This window comes from Amphiura filiformis, chromosome 8, assembly GCF_039555335.1.
Source record: "Amphiura filiformis chromosome 8, Afil_fr2py, whole genome shotgun sequence".
In the NCBI taxonomy this organism is placed as follows: domain Eukaryota; kingdom Metazoa; phylum Echinodermata; class Ophiuroidea; order Amphilepidida; family Amphiuridae; genus Amphiura; species Amphiura filiformis.
In genome coordinates this window covers 28,461,259-28,486,024 of record NC_092635.1, presented here as the reverse complement: position 1 = coordinate 28,486,024, position 24,766 = coordinate 28,461,259, and the positions used below count along the sequence as shown (strand labels likewise).

The 24,766-nt window shown below is 35.7% G+C and overlaps 1 protein-coding gene across 2 annotated transcripts in view; it reads left to right on the top strand.

Moving 5' to 3' along the window:
• LOC140158901 (uncharacterized) overlaps nucleotides 1–21,832 on the top strand; it is a 44,841-nt gene extending 23,009 nt beyond the window's left edge. For both annotated transcript variants that reach the window (XM_072182168.1, XM_072182169.1), the window contains 4 exons: nucleotides 6,011–6,194; nucleotides 7,278–7,465; nucleotides 12,174–12,367; nucleotides 19,842–21,832. In XM_072182168.1, coding sequence (XP_072038269.1) covers nucleotides 6,011–6,194; nucleotides 7,278–7,465; nucleotides 12,174–12,367; nucleotides 19,842–19,997 — 722 coding nt within the window. In that variant the 3' untranslated portion in view covers nucleotides 19,998–21,832. The remainder of the gene's footprint in view (nucleotides 1–6,010; nucleotides 6,195–7,277; nucleotides 7,466–12,173; nucleotides 12,368–19,841) is intronic.
• Nucleotides 21,833–24,766: the final 2,934 nt, after the last annotated feature.

Sequence of the window (24,766 nt, the reverse complement as noted above, 5' to 3'; positions counted from 1 at the left end):
AATGAATCAGATATTCTCATCAAAATAACAAAAAAAATGATCAAATTTGAGTAGCTTGTCTTATCAAATACGAACAAAAAAAATCAAATTTGAATACTGTAAAAGTGGAGATTTTTGCAGTACATTAACTTTTGTGCTTGAATAAGAACACAGGAATATGTTCATTTTATGTATAGGTCTACATGTACATAAAATGAACATATTCCTGTGTTCTTATTTAAGCACAAAAGTCTACATGTATGTAAGAAAACTCAAAATTGCACATTTTAAAACAAATGAAATGGTTAAAAATCGGCGAAGCGCGAAAATTTACACACAAAAATAACCACTTTTACAATGTCAGGGGGACGTAACAGAATCTTGTCAAAATGAAATGGGTAATCGTGTAAATTAATGAGTTGGAGATCTTTTTATCAATTTGAATAGTTGTTAAAATAAAATGAAAAATATTCATTTTGATAAGATTGTCGGTTCAAAGTAAGATACCCAATCAAAATGAACAATATATCAAAACGAAGAGTTACGGAACAAAAATAAATGAGTAGAGATTCTATTAAAAAATGAATAGCACAAAATTAGAGTGCAGTCGGGGGAAAATAAGGGGGTACCAATTATGGTGAGCGAAGCAAGCCAAAACATTTGAGCAGTCGGGGGAATCGATCAGATGATTAAAATGAACGAAGCCGAGTCCTTGGGGTCAGACAGTCAGAATCCTTAACTTCCGAGTCTTTGAGAAAAGGACTTTGAGTCCGAGTCCCGAATCCTCCAACACTGATGTGCACAAAGTGGTCAAAATATTAGTTCTTGGATATCACATGGAGCACAAAAATATCATGTGCAAGACATGTGTGCGTAACTTATATGCACCATTCGATCCAAGGCTTAAGAGAAAATGGGAATTTGCTAGCTTGTAATGTTAACCAAACAAAAGTAATTTGCTCAAGTACAATGTACATTTACATACGAATTTCATTATTAGGTCTATGTTTTTGAAAGTAAACAAATGCCCTTTGCAAATTACAATGTAGTTAAACAGTATACAGCTTCTGTCTATAGCTCCTCCTTCATGCAAGCCTTCACATGATCAGGACTGGAGGCCGCAATGTAATTTTGCATTACATAATTTGCCTGTTATACATGTACCTGTGTGACTGTATTGTGCTCCCATTATAAATAGAAACAATAACATGCTGGTTATGTGATTACTTACATCACTGCATTAATAAATGCATATTACTTGTTGAGAAGGAAATTCAAATTTGTTTTATGAAAATAACGTAATTTTTGAGTTTATAAGACTATAAAATATTTTTCCTGTTTTGTCATGTAGTAATGTGCGTGATTAATTGCAATGCGCTCAAACTAGTAGGCCTACGAGGTGCGGCGCGCTATGTCCGCAGATTTGCATAGCGCCATGATTGCGAATGTATTTTATTATTGGAATTCACTTTTGAATGTGCCGGCAAAGTAACAAACACGCCTCTTCAATAATCCGACCGTGACACTAAGTCTAAGAATTATTGTAAAACTTCGCTTGATGGTGTGATAATTGTGTGATTTCCTAGTTTTACTAAGAAGAGAAGCCGGCAAGCACGTAACATGGTGGCAGCGGACGTAACATGGTGGCAGCGAACGTAACATGGTGGCAGCAAACGTAACATGGTGGCAGCAAACGTAACATGTTTAAAACTGAACATTCTAATTTGGAACATAGCAAAATGAGTTGCAAATTTTAGTTCCAGTATTAGATTTACATGTAATTTACAAAACGATGTTTTAATGCGGATTTGATACACGTTGCACAAGTACACAGGGTTACTCATTGTGGTTACGCGCGCTTGTGTGCATGTTAAGAAACTAGTATTACATCATACAAACAGGTTATTTATGTGCGTGACTGGCACAAGTACATGGTAAATTGTGAGATATTAATGACCTACATTTGCGTCCATGCATTTACAAATAATAAGATATGATTGGATCACACTCATCGTGTATGTTCATGAAGTTATGAATAGATATCATCATATCAATAACCTCTGTGTGTATGTTTGTGCTGACAAGTAATTTCTAGACTTCTCGTATTACAGTTAAGGTGGTTATGGAGGCATTATAAAAGTGCTCTAAGCATGTTTTAAACAGATTAATTGAGTAGAGCAAAGTACACTGATCAATATGCCTTTTGTTTGGAATCAATCGGACATACGGTTTTCAAAATATATCAATTTATATTTTCTTTGTATCTTATTGTTTTTTATCAATAATCAATAAAGTTAATGAGCTAAAATGACTGGAGAAGCTCATTAACATATAATTTTTGCCAATATTTTGCTAAAAATCCATGCATAAATGTTCAGGGTACTTTTATTTTGCATACTTTTGCCCTGAAACTTGGTCGAAGTGTTTCTAATATGTTCTAATGTATTATATAGTGAAGCCGTCCCCTAATTTGCATATTTGCGTAATTAATTAGCATTTATGCAAATTAGCTCATTAATTATGCAAATATGCAAATTAGAGGGCGGCTTAACTATATAATACATTAGAACATATTAGAAACACTTTGTCCAAGTTTCAGGGCAAAAGTATGCAAAATAAAAGTACCCTGAACATTAATGCATTGATTTTTAGCAAAATATTGGCAAAAATTACATATTAATGAACCTTTCCAGTCCTTTTAGCTCATTAACTATATTGATTATTGACAAAAACAATAGGATACAAAGAAAATATAACCTGATGTACATGTATTATGGAAACCGTATGTCCGATTTGCTCAAACAAAAGGCATATTGATCAGTGTACTTTTACCCTACTCAATTAATCTGTTTAAAATATGCTCAAAGCATTTTCTAATTTCTAGAAAATGCATCCAATACCTCAGACTCAACATCACAACGCGCTGCGATGCCTTCAAGAGATCGCAGCATCGCGTGATGAAATTAAAATGTACATTCATCGCACGATGCTGTGATGTTTGAAAGCTTGTGGGGTCTGCATCTCCTTTTATGGTCATTCTGCCAACCTTGATTTTCCAGTTCAGCCAATCACAAGTTTGCACGGCTGCGATGTCGCAGCGTGGACTGAAATTTCCACCGTGCTATAAGAATTTTGACCACCGAGCTCGTAAAAACCTGGCTCAGATTCCAGTTTTTAAACATCCAATGCAGAATTACGCATAATTCACTAAAATCTGCATGTTTCATTACCCAGCGTAAGCTTGGTCGGATTTGGTCCCATCATGGCCGGATAAAAAAGTTAGACTTGTTAGTACATGCAGCCCATGTTAGTACATGTAGCAGTCTTACCACATGTACAAATGTATACTCATCGCAAGCTTCTGGAGGGTATTTTTATTTATAAGTCATTTTGATTGCTCTTGCTGTTTAATAAAATAGTGCTAATTGGTTTAAGTCGGTGTAAGAGTGTGAATCAAATTGGGAAGCCATGACTGCGTACTATCCATTTAAAAAGGTTACGGTAAATTACTAGTTCACAATGCCTGCGTTGATCAATAAACATGTTATGTTTGTAGTTGGTATGCACAGGACTTGCAGGTACTACACAAAGGTGCATCAGGCAAAGCATATTGTATACCCATGATTTGGTGGATTCTGTGTTACTCTATATGTTACTGTGTATACATTAAGGTTGAGCATTTTTAGGCGGGTATTCGGGTACTACCGAGATTACATTACCGGGCAGGAAATACCCTGCCCGGTACCCAAGTTAAAAAAAAAAAAAAAAATTTTTTTTTTAGGTCAACCATGAATGATCCTAGCATTTAGGTCTAGGTCCACCGACACTACAAAACCGGAAAAAAAAAAAAACTTAAAAAAATTTGGTACCCGGTTTACTCGCCTCGAAAAACGCGCCAGGTACCCTGGTACAAAATTACCCGAAAATGCCATGCCTAGTATACATTATACATGTAATAAGCTGCTATGTTTTTGTTGGTTTTATATTTGTGAATTCTGTGAACCAATAAGGAAACTCTTGAAGTATACACAGTAAAAGTATCATTTAGATGTCCTACATCCTGTGAAATAAGCATCTTGTGCAAATGAAAGTTGAAAAAAAAGGACATGAAACGAACGAGGGAATTGGCCAGTGCATCGTACACTGGAACCGAACATAGAAACATTCAAACAATACCAACTGGCGCATAAGATCAAATTAATGATAATTAATCGATAATATATCGATATACAGGGGAAAGAAGTCGAACTACGCATCACACATGAAATTAGATTGGAAACATAAACATGCAAAGGCAGAAACATCAGAGAAAAAACTCTGGAGTGACATACATTGTACCTGCCTGTTCATGGACTTGAACCCCAGACCATCCACTTGTCGGGCAGATGCTCTAACCACAGAGGTACATAGACTGTCCCTGATAAACAGGGCTCAAGCCTGGTACTTATGGATAATGTGCACTGAGCGCACAAGATCATTTAATGAAGCTTAACCACCAGCCTAATATCAATACCAACTACATGTAGGGCATAAGATCAAATTAATGATGCTTAAGGGTGTACTACACCCCTGTGGTAAATTTGTGACTATTTTTGCATTTTTCTCAAAAAATAATAATACACTGGTTACAAAAGTTATGTTTATTATTGGGGCAAGGAATCCAATTACTACACTGGAATTTCAGTGACTCGAGACATGCGGTTCGTTATTTATGATAAGAAATGTCAAATTGTGCTAGTGTGTGATACATGGTTCTTCTTTCCCCTGTGACATGAAACGAATGAAATACAGTGCAGCTGCCTTGTGAATGTACAAGTAATTCACTTGAAGTGCTTTAAATAATTTCTTGTGTAACTGTGTACCAATTTCAGTGGGACCTTGATACATAATGTATAGTCTGTTATGAGTGTGAAGGAGAAATGTAATAAAGCTACACGTACCACCAGAACTATGACAGACTTCCATAACAGGCCTCAACCATACATAGTATTAAAATAATGATTTAAAAAATCACATTATCCTTCATTTATGAGATAATAGCTCAAAGTTATCAAGTATTAAAACTGAAAAACAAAAAAAAACAGTTTTATTCTGCAAATTTGATGACTCGATTTGTCTTAATAGCCCAAAATGTGTTGCCATGGTGACCCTTTTAATGAAAAAGAAGCATATTCAAAAGTTGCTCTTAAACCAATTGATAATGCTGCTTTTGTTGCTAGAATGCCTGGTCCTCATTGGTCACTGTGGGTCATCCTTGACCAGTCATGTACATGTATAGAATGTAATGATACACTGACTTGAGTAGCTTTTTATCTATTTTGAGCTGTAGTGTAGTATCCAAACAAATAAGGTATCAAAATGAAAATTGAAAAAGCAATCAAATTTACCATTACTATTAAGTGTTATATACATAAAAAGAATGTTAGATCATTTCTAGGTCTCGCTGGATATTATAGGAAATTAAGGGCTCATATTGAAATACCCTACCACGTTTTCACACAGAAAAAAGGCAGGATTCCCCTCGCTAAGCGCGCGCCTCAGGAAAGCTCGGTCATAAAACGGATGGATTATATGCATCAGTGATACACCCTGCCCAGGATTTTAACAAAAGGAGGCTAGCACAGGAAAGCTGCAGGATGGCGCACGCCTTCCTGTGTAAGGGAATTTCAATATGAGCCCTAATTTCTCATGATGATAAGCCATTCCTCCTGCAAACAGACGCATCTAAAACTGGAATGGGTGGTGTTATTTTGGTCGTTTAATGTAAAAACGTACACAAAAAATTGATCCCTAATAAACGCCCAGCCTTCATGAAATGTCACAGCCCATTGGAGCTTATTAGGAACAATGCGGTGTATGTCTTAATCTTTTATGCAATATGCCAATGACCTGATAAGAAAACACAAACTCAAGTCAGAGACCATGACAATTGCATGTTATCAAGGTTACAGGATTTATAATACTTTCACTAGATATTTATATGATTTAGGCCGCCTAATTGATCTCTTTTTGTGCATCTTTCTGCCTATAGGTTGTGTGACGTTCCTGATTATGATGATCTACTTCCTGGTGACTTCTATTCTAAGTGAGGAAGATTGGCGTGTGATTCTTGTGTACATGATGTTCTTCATAGGAGCTATCACCTGCCTAGGATTTTCATGGCTCTTCCATACATGCTCGTGCCATTCAGATAAAGTATCGAAAATAATGAGCAAGTAAGTAGGCATTTTTATTTGAGGAAATATTGGATTAAAATAGTCAGCACAATTAAATCAGATTATATCACTATTTCGATATTAGATTGAAATTCCCCTGAGTGTTGTTTTTACACAGGAAACCATATTCTTGACCAATAAGTCAAAAATGAAATTGAATTTTTTATCATCAATAAAGATATTACTATTCTCTTATGAATAAACCAAGATTTGTTTTCAAAGATTAGTTGTAGCAAGTATAATAATGTGCATGGACTTGTGACAGCATGCATGGCATAAGTATAGTGCTTTTGCCCGCAGTCATGGCATTATATATGCACAGGTACAATGTACATGAATTAGGAAACTCTAGTCTAATCTCTTTGTGCAGCAGCTTTTTTTATTTCAAGAACCACAGAACCTGGTTGTAATGATTAACACTTGTGTTAAATTGCATTCCATACTCATTCCTTGTACATGTAATGTATTTACCTTTCCTCCAAATATAGTTGAAAAGGCTTAAGATTTTACGTTAGTTTTTGTAGTGAAAATGAACGTGACTGCTATGATTATGATTCTCTGCATCGGGCACGAGAGTAATGTGAATAACCTCATAGGTGTGGATGTAAACATGGTAAAAGAGAGCTGACACATCCAAATTATTGAATAATATGTGTTACTTGTAATTTCTACCGAAAATTTTGAATTTGTTTTGTTGTTCTTTTAATTCTTGACCTAGTTCCAAATCCAGATTTAAGAGGCTAATTAATTAATAGACATATCAATAACCAAGTGATTTCTTGCTTAATGCTCTGCGTGCTAGTCCTTCGCTTCAACGGAAAAAGTTCAAAGTTTTGAAATATTTTCTCAAATCGGCAAGAGCTATCTTAAGAACTAATGAACCAATACAAGGCTTGTTTGTACTCATTTTAATGCATTTTTCATGCTGAATCCAAATATGGTCATGAAAATTTACATTTCTGAAATTTTTGAATTTTAAAAATTTGTTTGAAACATGTCGTCTGCAGTCGACACCCGCGTGAAGAGAGTTAAATTGAAGTAACTGAGCAGGTTGTCTCTCTGTTGTATTGATTCTGTCAACAGGTTAGACTACTCGGGCATATCTCTTCTAATTGTGGGGTCATTTATCCCATGGCTTTACTTTGGATTTTACTGCCACAATATATCTCGCTGGTTCTACATAGCTTTGATTGTAGTACTTGGCTTCAGTTGCCTTATGGTAGCGTTGAAAGATAAATTCGCACAGCCAGCATTTAGACCAATAAGAGCAGGTAAGCATTATGACCAAAAAAAAATGTTTCTTGCTGTGTTTATTTTTATCATGATATTGTGTGTGTATTATTGGACCTGTTACACATTTGTGACATGATCAAGAGGAATGAGTGTCACATGACGGCAATTTTCAATTAGAAGGGTTTTTTTAAATCATTTTCTGGCAGTTTACAAATGCTACATTTTGATGCAAACCCCATCAAAATCGGACATCTGGTTACCAAATGATGAGCAATTTATCAATGGCTGAAAACAATATAAAACAAAAGAATTTGAATACTGTTTTTGCAAATATCTCAAAAACAATATTAGCGACATCCAACTCATTCCCCTTGATCATGTCACATTTGTGCCATGTCATGTTTCCTTTGTTATATTCAAATAAATATAGTCTCCTATGATGTGTCTTTGTTTTTCATGTTATTGTGTTACGGTTTGTTATTACATGTGCGTCATGTGGAAGATATTATTACATGAATTAAAAATCATTGTCACAAATGACGTCAAGCATATTTAGACAAAGATTGAACAAATATTGTGTAAGATAAGTTCATGAACTGCTGCATTTGGCTTGCATGTTGGTAGTAGGTTACTTTTGTACCAATCTGTTCCAACAAATTTCTCAGAATTTAACATCTGTAGCAACAAATTAAATAAAATTTAATTGCACTAGAAATAAAACAAGTCTGCTTTGAATTGAAAGCCATCACATGTTACAAACTCTTATTTGACGTTACCCCAGACATATTCATGAACAATATTAACATTCCAAATATTGTGCATTTTCAGTCATTCTAATGTAATAATTGCAATCACATTGTTTTCAACATTGATGCAACTGTTATACTAATATTGCTCTTTATCTTTTCCCCCTTCTTATTATTTTTTTTATGAGAAGCTAATGTTTTAATATGGAATGACCGGGTCATGCAGAATTATAGGCAGCAACGCACTAGAGTAATCCCTTAGTGGTTCACAGCCGATTTGGGTATGTCAGAGAATCCTACTTCAGGATGCTGAAACATGTTGATGCACATGGCTCTTAAAGGACTTGAGACGAGTACTATCATCACTGATCATTCAAGATACATTGTCTGGAGGTCCGTTTCGGACAGGGCCAGGGACGGCAAAGAGAAGAAAAGTTTTGTTTTTGGAGTAGGCTCTTGAGACTGGTACATACTAGAGTGCATAACTTCACATTGACATGACTAACTGGTGCGGGTTGCTCGTCTTATCATATATGGCTGAGGAAACATTGCCTTCAAGGTCTATCAGGCACACACTTATATATGAATCTTTAATGCAAAGTGATAGCAGCTATAGTTTGATCAGCTCGTAAGAGGCGGGAAATGTTAGGCTTTTACCACTATGCCGAAAAGTAGACCCACGCTAATAGTGCTATTAGTTGAACAGTCTGGTCTATATTTTGTGTGTTAAAGAAAGTAGACAAAGTATATGACTTGAATTAATGATTTGTGAAGTCATGTGTAGATCCAATCTTGCCTGTTGTTCTTTCACACATGTGATTTCCCAATGGCTGGATGGAGTTGAGGAGTGTCAGTGTGGTGGCATATTTCATGGGACTGCAAACCTGGGTCTTGTAAACAGCAGCTGTTCTTGTGACAGTCGGCAACCTTCTAAAGTGTTCCAAGCTGTAGTGTTGGAAATGTGTTTAGTCCAGGTCCTCTGTCTTGAGATGATCAGGGCTTTGTTCTTTGATTGCTCAAAGGTTACTTTCCATTTTTCTGACCAGTTCCTCATTCTCTCCAGGTCTTTCATCACATCTGATAGCACATACTAGTGTGGAGTTGTCTGCATACAGATACATTGTGTTCTCACATCTCCCAAGTCATCAATAAAGAAAGATAACAGCAGCAGGTCCAGAATTGACCCTTAAAAGACATTGATGGATGCAGATATGCAGGATTGGCCTGGTAAAACCATCTTGATGGACTAGAACTGTTAATCCAGGACAGCAGCTTGTCAAACCCCCTGAGCTTGGACCAAAGAGCATTGTGTTACACCTTGTCAAATTAATGCACCTTTGATGCCCAGGGCAATAAGATGCACTTCATAGCACCTATCCAAAGCATTGGACCATTGCAGAGAGTGGATGGTTATGATATCAGCTGTACTATGATGGGTTCTGAAGCCAAATTGTCTTGTCAGGTTAGATGGTGTTGCAACAAGTACTTCTGAAGCTGAAAATATACCATGACTGTCTCCACTACCTTCCTGATGTTAAGAAGCAAGATGGAGCAGTACATAATTGGTTTAGACTTCAAATTTCTCTTTACTTGTGTACTGGCAATTGGTTGGGTGCTTGGATTTATTGGCACATGTCGGCTAATCGGACCATATGCGCCACTTTTCAATACCTTTATTTATCATGCAATATGGGAAGCAAGTCAGTGCAATATATACTCCAAGAAAGAGGATGGAAACACACATAAATTTGTCTAGGAACAGCTGGGGCTTTAACCCGGGACCTCGGTGGTGTGAAGCGAGGACAGAACCACTACGCTAACCTGCATTTTGGCATGGCACACTTCCACTGGTTGTGAAAGACTTCATTTGTAAAGGGCAGTTTAAACAGGTAGTTGAAAAGGTCTTCAAAATAATGAACCGTTGATACAGGTGGACAAAAGGTAACTCATGGTCATGTATTAGGTTCCTTGTGACATGTATGGAATCCATTTTTATCTTTCATTTCTTTTTAATACTTTATTTTGTTGTTAATGTTACTGTTATTATTGTCATATCATTATCATCATCAGCATTATTTGATAGAAGTTTATATAAAAAAAAGAACAGAACAAACCCATCATATTGATTGCAACCAGCGTCAAACCTACATTACATCAGAACTTTTACGTCAGTACTTTGTGCTAAAAGTTACACCAGATGTTAATATTGTTGTATTGTGTATTATGCATTAATTAATACTACGCATTGCCCATAGATACTCGGAAAATCAATGATCAGCTGGCCACACTTAAAAATCCTACTGTGTTGATAGGTGTGTGTGTGTGTGCTTATGTGCATGCCTCCTGACATGAGTTTATGAACATTTTGTTGATATACATTACTCAAAAAAATTAAAGATCAGAAATTGGCAATCCTGATTTGCATTCTTATGTGACTTCAGTACTTGATAGTACATGTACAAGTGATCTGTTGCCTGATAACAGTACTGAATAAAATGACACTCGAATGATTTACAATGTTAATGCTATTTTGGAAAAAACCAAAGAAATAATTGTGATCCTTTAACGTTTTTGATTAGTGTATATTATTTTCTAAATTCCATTGTGGGGGGGTGCAATCGCCTTCAATCGAGGACACACACACACGCACTCTACACTCCAACCGCGGACCACTCAGTAATGGGAGACCGTCCTCGGTTAGTGGAGGTCTGCAAACAACCACAATTGCATGTATAACATATTTGCAAAATACGTCCTCTTTCATTATGTAAGAGATAACGTCCGCAGTTTGTAGGTTAAATTCCATAACCACAAAAATACACACAAAAATGGCGAAACATGTCCTTGGTGTGTCGATTGAGTGCGGATTCGGACGTCCACGTTTGCATAGTCGTATGCAGCGTCCACGTTTGACGGCGATTGCACATAATGGATGTGTACTATGTGTGTGTGCCTCATTCTAAACAAAATTTTTGTATATTTTGTTGATGTACTAAAGTCAGCGTTCGAAATAGTGGTTATCCGGTTGTCCAAATTAACCAAAACAAGCGTCGGACAACTTAAATGAGGTCGCCGGTTGTCCGGTTGACAACCAAAAATCTACACACAATTTCTATATTTTAATATACATTACATAATCTTTACACAGGTGACAAAAGATGGTGGCTATATGATGATCAATTTCTCATTTATATTGTTGTTTTATGCAAGCAATCACAGCCCCGAAAACTTGTAGTTTCGTATGCATTGCGACATGATGGGGAAAACCCAGCTGATGATTCCACAACTCTTGATGTAAACAAAATTGGTCGCCACACAAATTTATCGCATACCTAGCGTCAGTAGTGTGTATGCATACATGTACCTTGTCGTATTCTGGTACAGGACAGATTAACTGCGTCATTGGGAAGAGGCTAACCAGAACACGTGGAGTGGAAATTTCCTTCAGCAGTCGCATTCACAAAAATGACAGAATACAAAGTTTCAAGTTCTTTTGTAAATAGCGATATGTGGAAGTCATGGAACTCTGTAATTTTAATGATGTACTGTCCTGGCGTAAATGCAGCGTGTGTTGATGTTGTATTATTATCACAAGCTGAAAATATTATTTTTTATTTACATTTCAAGTAAATTTTCTTAAAAATAATATACGATTCCATAATTATATTAATTTTACGATGAATAAAACCAATTTTTAAAAACAAAATCAAACCATTCAAATGTTTTTTGTTTTTTGCATCCGCGATAATTAGCACATTTTTAGCATTTACTATATGTTAATTTTGCGAAAACAAAAACATATTAACGAGTGATGATTTCAGGAGCAGATCGAAAGAAATGTCTGACTTTGTAGGGTAATTTGTTTGAAAAATCACGGACAACTGAAATATTTGGCGGACAACCAAAACTGTTACCTGGTTGTCCGTGGACAACCACTTTTTTTTTTCTTAATTCAACGCTGACTAAAGTATATATTTCATAATTTTCCAACCCAATCCAGGCTTGTTTATCGCTCTTGGATTGAGCGCAGTGATACCTGCTGTACACTTCCTCATCATACAAGGTGTCGTAGAAGCATTTACAAAAGGATCTTTTGGATGGATGTTATTTATGGGCGCATTATACATTGGTGGTGCTTTGCTGTATGCTTTTCGGGTCCCTGAGAGGTTCTTTCCTGGCAAGTGCGATCTGCTGGTAAGTTAAGATGCATATATATGGCAAAAGCTTTTTTGTTTTTTTGGTTTTTTTGTTTGTTTGTTTGTTTCTTGGGCAGGGATTACTGCAAAAGTGGACATTTTTGCAGAAATATTATTTTTAGTTCTTTTCATGCTCAACACATGTACTGCCAAAAATAAAAATGCCTGAATATGTTCCTTTATAGGTCTTTGTAAGAAAACGGTACCAAGAAAACTTAAAATTATGAATTTCAAAACAGGCGAAGAAGTAAATCTGCAAATCTTGAAAAACTACACACTCAAAAATGATCAGCTTCATTAATAGAGAAGAGGCAGGGAAAGTGATTGCATAAATGGAACAAAATTTGACATGTTTATGAATCAAGATGAAACTTACACATCTTCATGCATTTGCCCAATTTGTTAGTCAATGCACCTTACAATACAATGAATATCTTGCTGTTGTAAAAATTGTTCAACTTGTATAAATATTCTTTTCCTTTCAAAATCCAAAATTAAACTACATGTAGATAACAAAGTGTGAATGTGTTCAGGTTGTCTATCTATCATTTCAAGCCTAAGGCCAAGAATAAATGTGACAAAAATAATTGGTTGTTACAAAATTAGACTGACAGTACTCAAGTCAATATTGCCACATTGGCTCTTGCTTATATTTTCTGATGCATTTTGTAACATCACCTGGGTGAAGTCAACTATTAATGCATGCTGTGATTTGGTTTCTTGTTAAGTGGGGAACTTTGAAGGTTATTGACATTTTGTCAGGAAGCGCTCAAGGTGATAGTCTTGATTGTTATCATCTTGTCAATTAAAAAATTGCTAGAAGATCAAAATTTCATGGAAGCTTATTTATTTGTATCACACTGCATATGATAATAACTTGTTTTGTATTGAAGACTTAAAATGGGTAAATTGAATTTTATTAGGTAGATTGATGAGGAATACTGTTATAGTGCATGTTTTCATAAATTTTCTTTCTGTGTTATAAAAGAAACTTTTGATACCATCATAGAAATAAGTAAATATTTTTATGGCACAGTTTACCTGAAAAGGTAAAGACAAAGTTCAACAATTTCTAGTATTTGCACAACTTTTATAAAAATATTATTTATAGAAACACTCCACTCTATGTAAATATGCAATATGGCACTGATCCAAATTTTTGAATTATGAAAAGGAGCAATTTAGAACAAGTTCACACCAAGGCAATTTTGCCAAAGTTCTGGATAAAACCAAGGTAAATGCTAAAAGTAAGCACACACTCCCCACACCACACACACACACACCCCTACACATCCCAACTCATATCACCACTTTCCTATGACTACAGAGTGCAGAATCCTCTGAATAGCGATGTGTTCTTTAAAATGTTTATATTCTTGGAACGACTGTTGTTTAACACATGGTCCCTTAAAGAATGAAACAGGAGGACATTCATTTGTAGCCAATAATTATGGCGGGATGTTATACATGTTCTAGATACATGAAGGTCACATGTCTTCATATGGCAGTATTAGGTCCTCAGGTAAAATAGATTGAACCTAGAAAGTACAGGATTCATCAAACCCTGTATATTGTTATGCGAGTATGACATTTTATTTGCATTACCGGAACCTATTATTGACTGATTATAAAAACATGACGTGATTAGTACCAACTGCAAAACACTTCAGAGTTCAGAGATAGTGGTGTTTACTTAAGATACTCTGATAATAAGTAAAATATGTTTTTATTGTATTTTCTAATCTGTATGGGACCATTTCTACTTCTACATGATTTGAAAAATAACAATAAGCATTAAGGGCCACTTTTTGGAGATGGTTTGTATGTTTAAAGGTGAAAAATTAATTATAGGGCATGCTGTTATACCACTGCATTCAGAAATTTGAATCATTACGACAAATCGTAAACAAACTGTTTCAGAGTTTGATTGACAGGTGAGGTGATGTCAGACACAAACTAGTATTTTTATGTCCGACTCCTGAGTATAGCACCTCATTCCCTAACCGAGGCCTGTAACCTATTGTGTACATGTAGTATTGCATGAGACTTGCTTGGCCCGTCGTTTTAAGGGCATAAGCAACGGTAGACAACAGGGTCTTAGCTAGCCACCCGTCTGGCCGTCATTTTAGACGGCCAGTTTGCTCCTGGGACGGGCAAAATTAATGCCTTTGACAGATGCTATATTATAATTTGATGTTTTGAGAAGCTAATTGCCCTTTTTAGTAGACCCAATTTGTAGAACAAGGCCATATCAGCACATATTTGAACTCTTTGGGCTATAGATGTCTGGTAAATGTTTTAAAGGTCAAATTAGGACAGGCAATTTTATTCAAATGACGGGCAACCCTCAATTTCTAGCTAAGACCCTGGTAGACAATCTAATCAGAAAAGTTGCTCTGACATTTTTTTTTTAAATGAAATTCATATTTTTAAGGATACTGGTAACATGTCCCATCTGGATGTCTGCTGATGTCCTCTTCGATATCACAGTTCTAACTGACAGTGTTGCCAAAACTTTCCAGTGCCAAGGCACGGCGAATTGGCTCGCCAAGCCATGGTGAATGACTCAAGAAGCCCAATCAATATGGGCACAAAACTCATTATCACAATTTGGAGCTTTGAGACTCATAATTGGGCTACATTGAAAGGAGACTACATAAAGTCACTACTGCGGCGGCCGGACACTTGCAAAAATAGCCCAATTTTAGACAAGTACCGGTATGAGCTTTTTTTTCTGAGTACCGGAAAGTGATTGCCAAATAGCCCAATTGGGCGCCTGAGGTGCGGCATTGGCATCACTGATAACGGACAGCATTTTCCTCTCAAACAGCCTAGTGTGAAACCTGTTGTATTGGTGTACATCACTGGTGCCAGACTTTTATCTATTATTGATCATTTTTCTTCACCTTTAATGAATAACATATTGATGAGACTCATGAATGTCAGGCTGCTACCATTTGGCTGTCTGCTGATGTCACAGTCATAATATAGACCTACATGTAGGAATCATGACAGTATATCCTGTGCAAAGTGTTTCATATCCTCTTCAAGTGACAAAATCTTTTTATTATTTTTGATTTTATGTAATTATTTCTTTTGATTATTTCTGATGTCATTATTATTATCACCAGTACAAGGCTAATCAGAGAATTGAAAAACCAGTAAAAATTCTATCAAATTCATCAGTTTCCTCTACACCTTGAGAAGTCACTTCAAGAATTTTTGTGATAAAAGTCAAATAGTCAAAAAGGAAATAGATGTAATAGCAACTGGTATACATCATATCTGTCACAGGCCTTCATAAGTACTTTAACAAGCACTTTCCCCTTCTTTCAAATCATACTCTACACATTGGAAAATGTAATTTACTTATTTCTTTAGGCAGGGTAGCCCCTTCAATGACAAAGCACTGATTTCCAAGTAGGCCTACCCTATGACCCCGTTTAGAGCCTGTGTGTGTAAACAGGGTTGCCGCGTTTTGAACTTGACTTCAGAAGTCGACTTCAAATGTCAACCCAGAGCAACATTTGTCGATTTCAAACTCAACTTTTGCGGTGTAAACGAACACATAATTAGAAGTCGACTTCATAATGGTTATTTGAAGCATGAGCAAGTGATGGCATAAAAGTCAAATTCACAATTTGTTTTGAACTCGCCTACCGTGTAAACACCCCATCAAGAAATAATTTATGCTAATCTTTAGTTGCAATCTGAATTCGATTGAAGTCGACTTCCCTCTGTCTAAGTTAAATACCTCTTGGGGTCTAAGTTAAATAATATTAAAATGCAAATGAGGTCACCGTATGAATACTATCGGAAACTGCAATGGGTTTTTTTAAAGACAGTTCTTGTTATAATGTAGCACCCTGTTATAATCATTGCTGCCGCTGTTTGACACCTCTAATGAGCAAGTAATTACATGTAGAGTTGTGTAACTTAGTTGCTTGAGTTTTGCTATTTTACTGTTGTTGAATCCCTGAATGAGATATTGGAGGATAACAATAATAATCTTAATAATATAACATGCTTATAAAGCACAATACTGAGACCAAAATATTTTCACCTCAGGTGCAATAGTCAAGCCTCAGCACACCTGTAAAGTGTGCTGAGGCTTGTGGATCAACGTCTAGACATTGTGCCTATGCGTAGCGCACTACAAATCACTGCGCTTTGTTAATTAAGTCTCAAAGCGCTGCATGAAAACACTCTATAAAAATTACAACAGAACAACATTAAAAGTTACCATGGTTACAAGCTTGATATAGAATGAAATTACGCAATTTAGTTCAACATTAAAGAAACTTGCATTTTTTCACAGAACATTTGAATTGATCAACATATCAGAGATTTTAATATTTTTAGGAAGAATATTACAAAGTTTAGCTGCAGCAAAAGTAAATGCGATAAGCATCTAGCCCAATCATACCTTTTTTCCTTGTTTTTAAATTGCAAATGATAGACAAGTTGAGATACAAATTTCCCCTTTACCTTGGGATGAATCATAAAAAATTGCAAATTTTATTAGTGCAGTAGAAACCGGACTGTTTATAAAAGGTTGTTGTAACTTTTGACAAGTCACTTGATGCATTATGAATCATCAAGGCAAGGTACATGTTTTATAACAAACACAAAAATCATAAATGGTGTATCCTGGAATTTCACATTGTTTGCTAACTACAAGATCTCTTCTCACCTTTATAATTATGTGTATCTCCAGTCACTACATGTTCTCATGTTTTGTATCACTATTTTTTTCATGAATGATTACATTAACACGGAAAAACAGTTGCATGATCGACAGGAATTATATAAATGATCGTGATTTTTTACCAGGTTCGCCGTTGCAAATAATAAAGGAGACCAGTAGAAAAGTGATCCCGCCTGGGAATCGAACCCAGCACCTCAGGTTTACGAGACCAGTGCCCTCCCGTGGCAGAGTGGTTAAGGCACTGGTCTTGTAAACCTGAAGTCCTTGGTTCTATTCCCAGGCGGGATAACTTTTCTACTTGTCTTCTTCATTATTTGCGACGGCGAACCTGGTAAAAAATCATGTTTATTTAATAATTACATTATTACAAGCAGTTTAATTTTGGTGGACTCAATCAGAATTGCTTGTAATTTTGGCCAAAATTGACCTGTAAGATGATGACTTGTTTAATATTGTTTGTACAATAGCTAGTGTTTGATCACGCAGCAATAAATAATAAATAAATATCCTGTCAATTGCTATGACTTACAGTTAGATATTAGTTGCGCACCTATATGGTGTGATTATCCTGGTTGGACTTTGATTTGTCAGTTGCAACATGTGATCACAGATTATAGAAGGAAAGATGTCATGAGCACCGTGTGTATAATTTTGCTGCTTACAAATATTATATTTATGTAAACATGAGATAGGTGGATGAAACCAAAATAGTTAATGCCCATCAAAAAGTTCATGCCCATAAAAAATTGGTACCAGTGACCCATAGTTTTTTGAACCTATAATAATTAATTTATCATTTATTCCAACCATATGAAGAGTTTCTATACACGCATGCACTGTACACATATACATTGCACACACCTGCTCCAAGCCTAATGCACACAAAAGAATAGAAACCTTTATAATTATGAATAATGTAGGAACTCTTTCAAAGAATACTTGGCCTGTACTGTTTCAAAGCCTTCTATAGTGATTCCCTATTGATACTGAGATTGAACCTGTGAACAGCTGTCAAGCAGGAAGGAAACCAATTTCAATACACTAAACAGATAGCACAGGTCAAAGGTTATATAATTATTAAATGCCCTACAATAACAAATCTCATATTGTTCAGTGTTTTATTTAACACATAAAATTAAGCATAATCACATTGTATTTTTAAAGATCGATTTTGTGAGTTTCGCAATTTTTAGCCCGACTATCAATTTAACAGCACAAAATTAATATATTATTAGGTTGAAGCCTAAAGTTGGAATGGGAATATGTTTTCTTTTCTGTTTGTTTTTTCTTTTGTTGTTGATGTTTTATGTCGCCATATTTCTCATTCATTCGACAAGTAGGATCTGTCTTTCCCCCCTAAGTTGCAGACATCTACTCAATCCTGATCTGCAAGAAAGTCAAACCGCTAAAGTCTTGGAATTGCCAGCCGCAGGTAGGACAGTTCACAGACTGTTGTGGTTCATCATTCTTGCGCAATCAGAGATTGAGTATATAGTCTGTGACTAAGTAAAGAACAGGTCCTATTTGTTGGGCTAATTCATTCATCATTAATTAGGCATACATTTGTTCCTAGCATGGTCCTGAGCACCACAGCACAGGCACATAATGTATTTCATTGGCAGGTAAAAAAGATGCTGCTCCTAGCTGCCCCTATAAATACATGTATATTGCAATTGGTAAATGCTGCTTTGGTGTTAATACTAATTTATACTTAAATGTCAATTTTAATGAACGTCTACTCATTTCCTTTGCTAAGGGTTTAGACATGTCATTTCTAATGGGGGGAAAATCTTGATCTTGAACAGGTTTAATTCAGCATCATTTTGTTTTTGAAACTTGTGATTTACAGTGAATCACTGATTGAATATTTCTGGGAACATTTCAAATTTCAATTTATTATTGCTGCTTTGGTGTTTATATTCTATATCGGTAAAATTCAAATATCTAATCATTTCCATTGTTAAGGTAAGGGTTGAGACATGCTATTGCTGGTGGAGGGAAAATCAAATATTTATTTTATTTGAGAATTAAAATGTGAAATTATTTGCAAGGAATGAAAATTTATTTGTATATATGAAGGCAATATTAGGAGTTAAGACTGGATGAAAACGGTTCTGCTCTCTTTAACATCATGTGTAATGCATGTGGAATTGTCACTCAATTCATCTGTGGGGACCTTGTCCTTATATAGTATAGTGCACACTTTATGCATTTTTCAGTGATGACCTAAAATTAAATGGTAGTCAGCATCATCTTAAACTTTAGCATTACATAGGTTTGTAAATGAGTGCTTGCACACAGTATTGGCACAAAATTGCGAACAAGGAAAAAGCTAAGTTTGATGGGTGCTTGGCAAAACAACAACCTTTGGGAATATGAATACACAAATATGTCCGAGTCAGAGTTCAGGAATATAAGTATGGGGCTATAAAAGAAAGAATTGTGCAATTGAAATTTGCTAAGAAAGCAAGGTAATTTAAGCATAAAAATATCAAACAATTTTCTTCAAAGTGGGTGATAGTGATACCTTTTCACCCTAGCCATAGCGTATTCACCTGTTGAGGAGCCCCATAATTTAAGTTAAGTGCCATAGGTAAGCACTCAGGCCACTTGTCCAAGGGCCAGATCAATTTTCAGGAAATGGATTTGTAACCCATTTACATCCCTGAGAGTTCTTTCGATGTAGTCCCATGGTCAGTGGACAAAGACTTTCAATACTTCACCATTTCACTAACTGAATTTTTTTTATAATTCTTTAAACCAGGTTCAGAGTCACCAGATATTCCATGTGATGGTTGTAGCAGCTGCATTTGTTCACTACCATGGTCTTAACGTGATGGCTGTCTACAGAGAAGAGATGGGCGAATGTATGAGTGAAGAATTGGAGGAGGTTCTACCGTACACAAGTGGAGCAATGTGAATTGTTTGATCTCCGTACAACACTTTTGTTACCATCTATCGCAACTCCATCTGTCTTTGCCACTTTTGTGTTCAGTTTGAACTTTAATTTGCTTGTCTGTATCATATATTGACAAAGCAAATATTTTGATACATTTTGAGTTGTTCTCTGTTCGAAAGTGCTGCAAAATAAGAAACTTATCTTTGGTTAGAAGACAAAAAGTATATATATTATGTTCTTTACTGGTGAATTGCTTACTGTGTAAACTAGTTGCTACAAAGGTGGTACACTAATTATGTAATTAGATTTCTGTTCTAATGGAATTTAATTTAGATGGTCAGTTGCCATAGTGCATTTTAATTTATTATCATGTTGGTTTCTCAGTTTATGCATATATAGTAGATAAACATCAATTAAAATCAGTCCATCTTTATATAGGTTGCTTTAAGCAGATAAATAATAGATGTTATTGATGTGCTGTTACATATGTGCTCTCTTTCTCTGATTTATTTTGTTTGATTTCTGGCTTGCAGCAAGGAATTGTGTGCCTAATGTACTTCTAAAGGCATGGTAATCTAATTCTACGTAGGCCATCATTTTATCATGTTTATCAAATTACAAAGAGTTTAAAGTTACAATCCATAGAGATGTGAAGCTGTTGGTCCCATGTGCATGCTCCCTGCAGTCAGTTTCAAAAAGAATAGGGTGCTATGCTTAGTTTACCCAAGACCATCATATAAATTGTGATTAATCCATCCTGGTGGTGTTTGGATATTCAAAATGTAAGTACAGATATGTTTTGTGTCAAAGGTCACTGTCCTGATATCCACTATATGCTGTGGTAGTGCATGTTAGTAACCATTGGTTACTGCTCCAAGCCTGGGCTAATACACCTGTTCCGAATTTTGATATGCCATAGACTTTGTGTTGTGATCATTTCGATCAGTGGTTCGATCAGTTGACCGTTAATTGTAACATGTACTACGACAGAGAATTAAGAATTAATTTGCAACCTCAGGAAAAAGTTCTCTACAAAACAGTGATAAATAATAATATTGCATCTCCTTGTGATAATGACGATTTAACAAAAGAGGAGCTTCCGATATCCTCAAATAATAAGAAAAGGCAACATTAATTATTTACGGATTTAAATCTTGTCTAGATTCACACAATTCTAATGACACACATCAATTGTAATGTGAACTTATGGATATATGGTTAAACTGGATATTTCCATTGTACAGTATCCATATTTGTTCTTAATTTGTATAACAGATTATGAATAATTCTAAATCTTCTACAAGGTGTGGAACATCAATTTTTCTGTATTTTATAGAGTATGTGATTTATAACTAGGTGTATTTGGTGGGTTGGTTTTTTACTGCATGCAGCAGAAAAATGACAAGTGACATATTTTATTAGGTGTTGAGTCAATTAGGCTATACTTTGTCCCACCTGTTTGATGGTGATGTAGGTGTGTATTTCACTGGCCACAGTATTGAGTGCTAACCTCATCCCGCAGAACATGCGCATATGTACAAGGGTGGTTTGTTGTCACTACCAAAGGTGAAACAAAGCATACAGTGGTGTTGCACTTTTATTGTAGTAACCTTCATAGCTGGCCATGTCGTGCTGCTATATGATAAAAACGTGGTGGTGGATGATAAGCCAGAATATTTATAACGAGATTATGTCTATATTTATGGTAAATTCATGTAATTTAGATATTTATATGGACAATGATTTTCTGTATCTAGAGGAGTTTTATTTGTGGTAGTCATATGACAAGTATACCAAAGAGATTTGAAGGTAACTTAAAAAGAAATTGCTCATGCGCATCGTATTTAGTCAAATAAGCGCCCGGGCGTTACATTTTCCCAAGGGGGGCGTTTATTCAAGGTCAATTTTAGAACGATAAAAAACGCTAAAATGATGAAATATGAACTAAAAACACTGACTTCTGGCTCACTTCGGGTTTCCAATCCAGATTTTCGCCAATTATTGACGCTATTATCGACCATGTGGGGAACTTGGTAAGCTTACTACACAAGATGGCATGGAAATATCAGCATTTTTGAAACATCTTGGTTGAAAAAAGTGGTGGGGGCGTTTATTTGAGGGGAAGGGGCGACTATTTGATGAAATACAGTATTAATTTTTGGGAAATATCCCCAGGAAATATCAAATAAGATATTCCATTTTATAGCTACATATTGTATCAGAAGAAATGAACCCTCATCAAAAAACAGCTGTGAAGAAATTCACACTAATTCTGCATTAGAAAATAATGATTATAGTCAACAAAAACCAAGTCATTTAACGCATTGACTACCTCACTTGTTAGTTAACATCTATTGCTAATAAGGTATCTATCAACTGTTTGTGCGATGTCATCATTGTTTTAATTTGCATTGTATACATAATATATAGCAGATATATACATTATATTGATCAGTGATCCATTATAACCAAAATATATGTGATATTGTATGTATTCATAATGTCAAAGACATGAGTTGAGTAGTATATAAGTACTTTATACCTGATACTCAGGGTTGTAGCTACAGTGTGTGGTGTCGGGGGTGATGGAGACAATCACTCACTTCTGGAGTCAGCCACTAATGGTTAATATCAACGCTGGAGCCCACCACTCAAACTCAAAGAACTTAGGTATTTTACTGAATGTATCCCAAGAGTACCTGGCATTGGTAAAAAAGTTTCTGGAAATTTTAGCACGGCACCCAAACTCTGCTACCTACAACCCTGAGGATACATATAACAGTATTATAACTATAAGTACAGTACAAATCTGCGTGTTATCAGAGGATAATTTAAGGGCTTTTACACTTTGACCTACTTGCCCATTGCCTTAGATTGGACTAGCTGCTGTATTTCACAGCTTGACTACAAGAATTTCAACTAACCCCGGAAAGTTCATAATCATTTCAAATTTCATTTAATGAGTGCCTTTTAGTGAAATTTTACTTACAAGGCTCAAAATTTACAACTTGACACAGGGGTAAGTAATATCTGTGTTACAAGTTGCCCGATGTATTTACAACTCTCCCTTCCCATATGTTGAGTGCCAAATCCCGGGGCCAAATCCAACCCTGATTCCGCTCATAACATTTCATAAGGTATGGCTTCAAAACTCAACTGCCGGCACCTAGGCGTAACCAGTGGTTGGGTCTGGTTTTGTTCAGAACAATTGTCCAGAGTAATAGAATATACAGTTAATCCACTGGTTCTGTAAGGGTGCCGGCAGTTGTGTTTTAAAACCATCAGTAAAGAAGTATTATACAGTGGAAACTCATTAACACGAAGTTGTGTGGAATTCAAATTTTACTTCTTGTTATCAGGAGTTTGTGTTATCCAGTTCTAATAACATGTGAAATGTATGCTTGGGAATGTAACACATACTTCTTGTTATCAGGAACTTCATGTTAAAAGGGTTTGTGTTAACGAGTTGCCACTGTACTCATTTATACCTCATTTAAAGAGCCAATACATGATATACAGTCCCTCCATAAACTGAGATAAGTTGTTGCTAACTTATTTAATGTTATAAATAATAATCTGCAAATAATGTAGATATGTAAAATACATTTGACGATGTTCTCAGAAATATTGCATTATGTTAAAGAGTCACACTATGTACTTCCATAATGCTGTTCTAAAACTGAATCTTTTCTATACAATTGGTAGTTGCTTTCGCAGTTGAGGCATTGGCAAAAGTGAATTTGCAAAGAAGTATGGGAATAGTTTATACAAGGGCTGGTATTTTGTGCTGATGTAATGTTCTCAAAGTTGTGCTGATTGGCATGTTGCAAAGTTACCAATATCTTTCTCTACATTCACAGCAGTATTGTGAAAAGTAGCACATTATTTCTTGAAGTAGACTTCCCAAGGAATTCAATTAACCTGTACGAATTAACGGCTGACTTTATAAGACAGGTTTCTTCTTCAGATTGAAATTAAGCAAATTCTATTGACTATATGATATCCCAGTCACCATCCTCTTGTATTTCTTATAAAATGCCATTATCAGTTTTGATATTTAAAACTGATTTATTATTTATAGGGTATTTGGATGACATTCATTACAAAAACAGTATTGAACTAGTGATAAGCCTCTCCTTATTGTTTATAGTGGACGATGTAGCTCATATTTCACTATCATGCAAGTCATTACCTGTTATGGCAAAGAGGTGCAAGTATAATCACATCACATTCCCAAACTAATCCTCCCATGCATTCTAAGTTCTATTAAGTTTTCAGTTCAAATAGGGTTTTTTTTTCTGATATACTTTTTATCACCACTTTGATCTACATGAAATAGCTTTAGGGCTCTTTTTGAAATTCCCTTACACAGGAAGGTGTGCGCCATCCTGCAGCTTTCCTAAGGCGCGCGCTTAGCGAGGGGAATCCTGCCTTCTTTCTGTGTGAAAACGTGGTAGGGTGTTTCAATATGAGCCCTTATAAGAACACACCGTATAGAGATAATGTATTTGTAGAGTTTGATATAATTATATGTGCCTGGAGCATGTTTCATGTGGTGTGACAGCTCATGTGCAAAGCAACATTGCACTGATTTTGCCTCTATGAGCGACACATAGACATTGCAGATTCTGTAACATTTCCTTTTTGGTCAAAGCACAAAATATGGTTTCAGAATATCACTGTTTAATTGAATGTTAATTTGCTATACAATACTGTGGGAATGTGAAAGAATGTTTTTGCCATAACAGGGTTGACGTATAATGAAGAACAGGATGAATAGTGATTTAAAT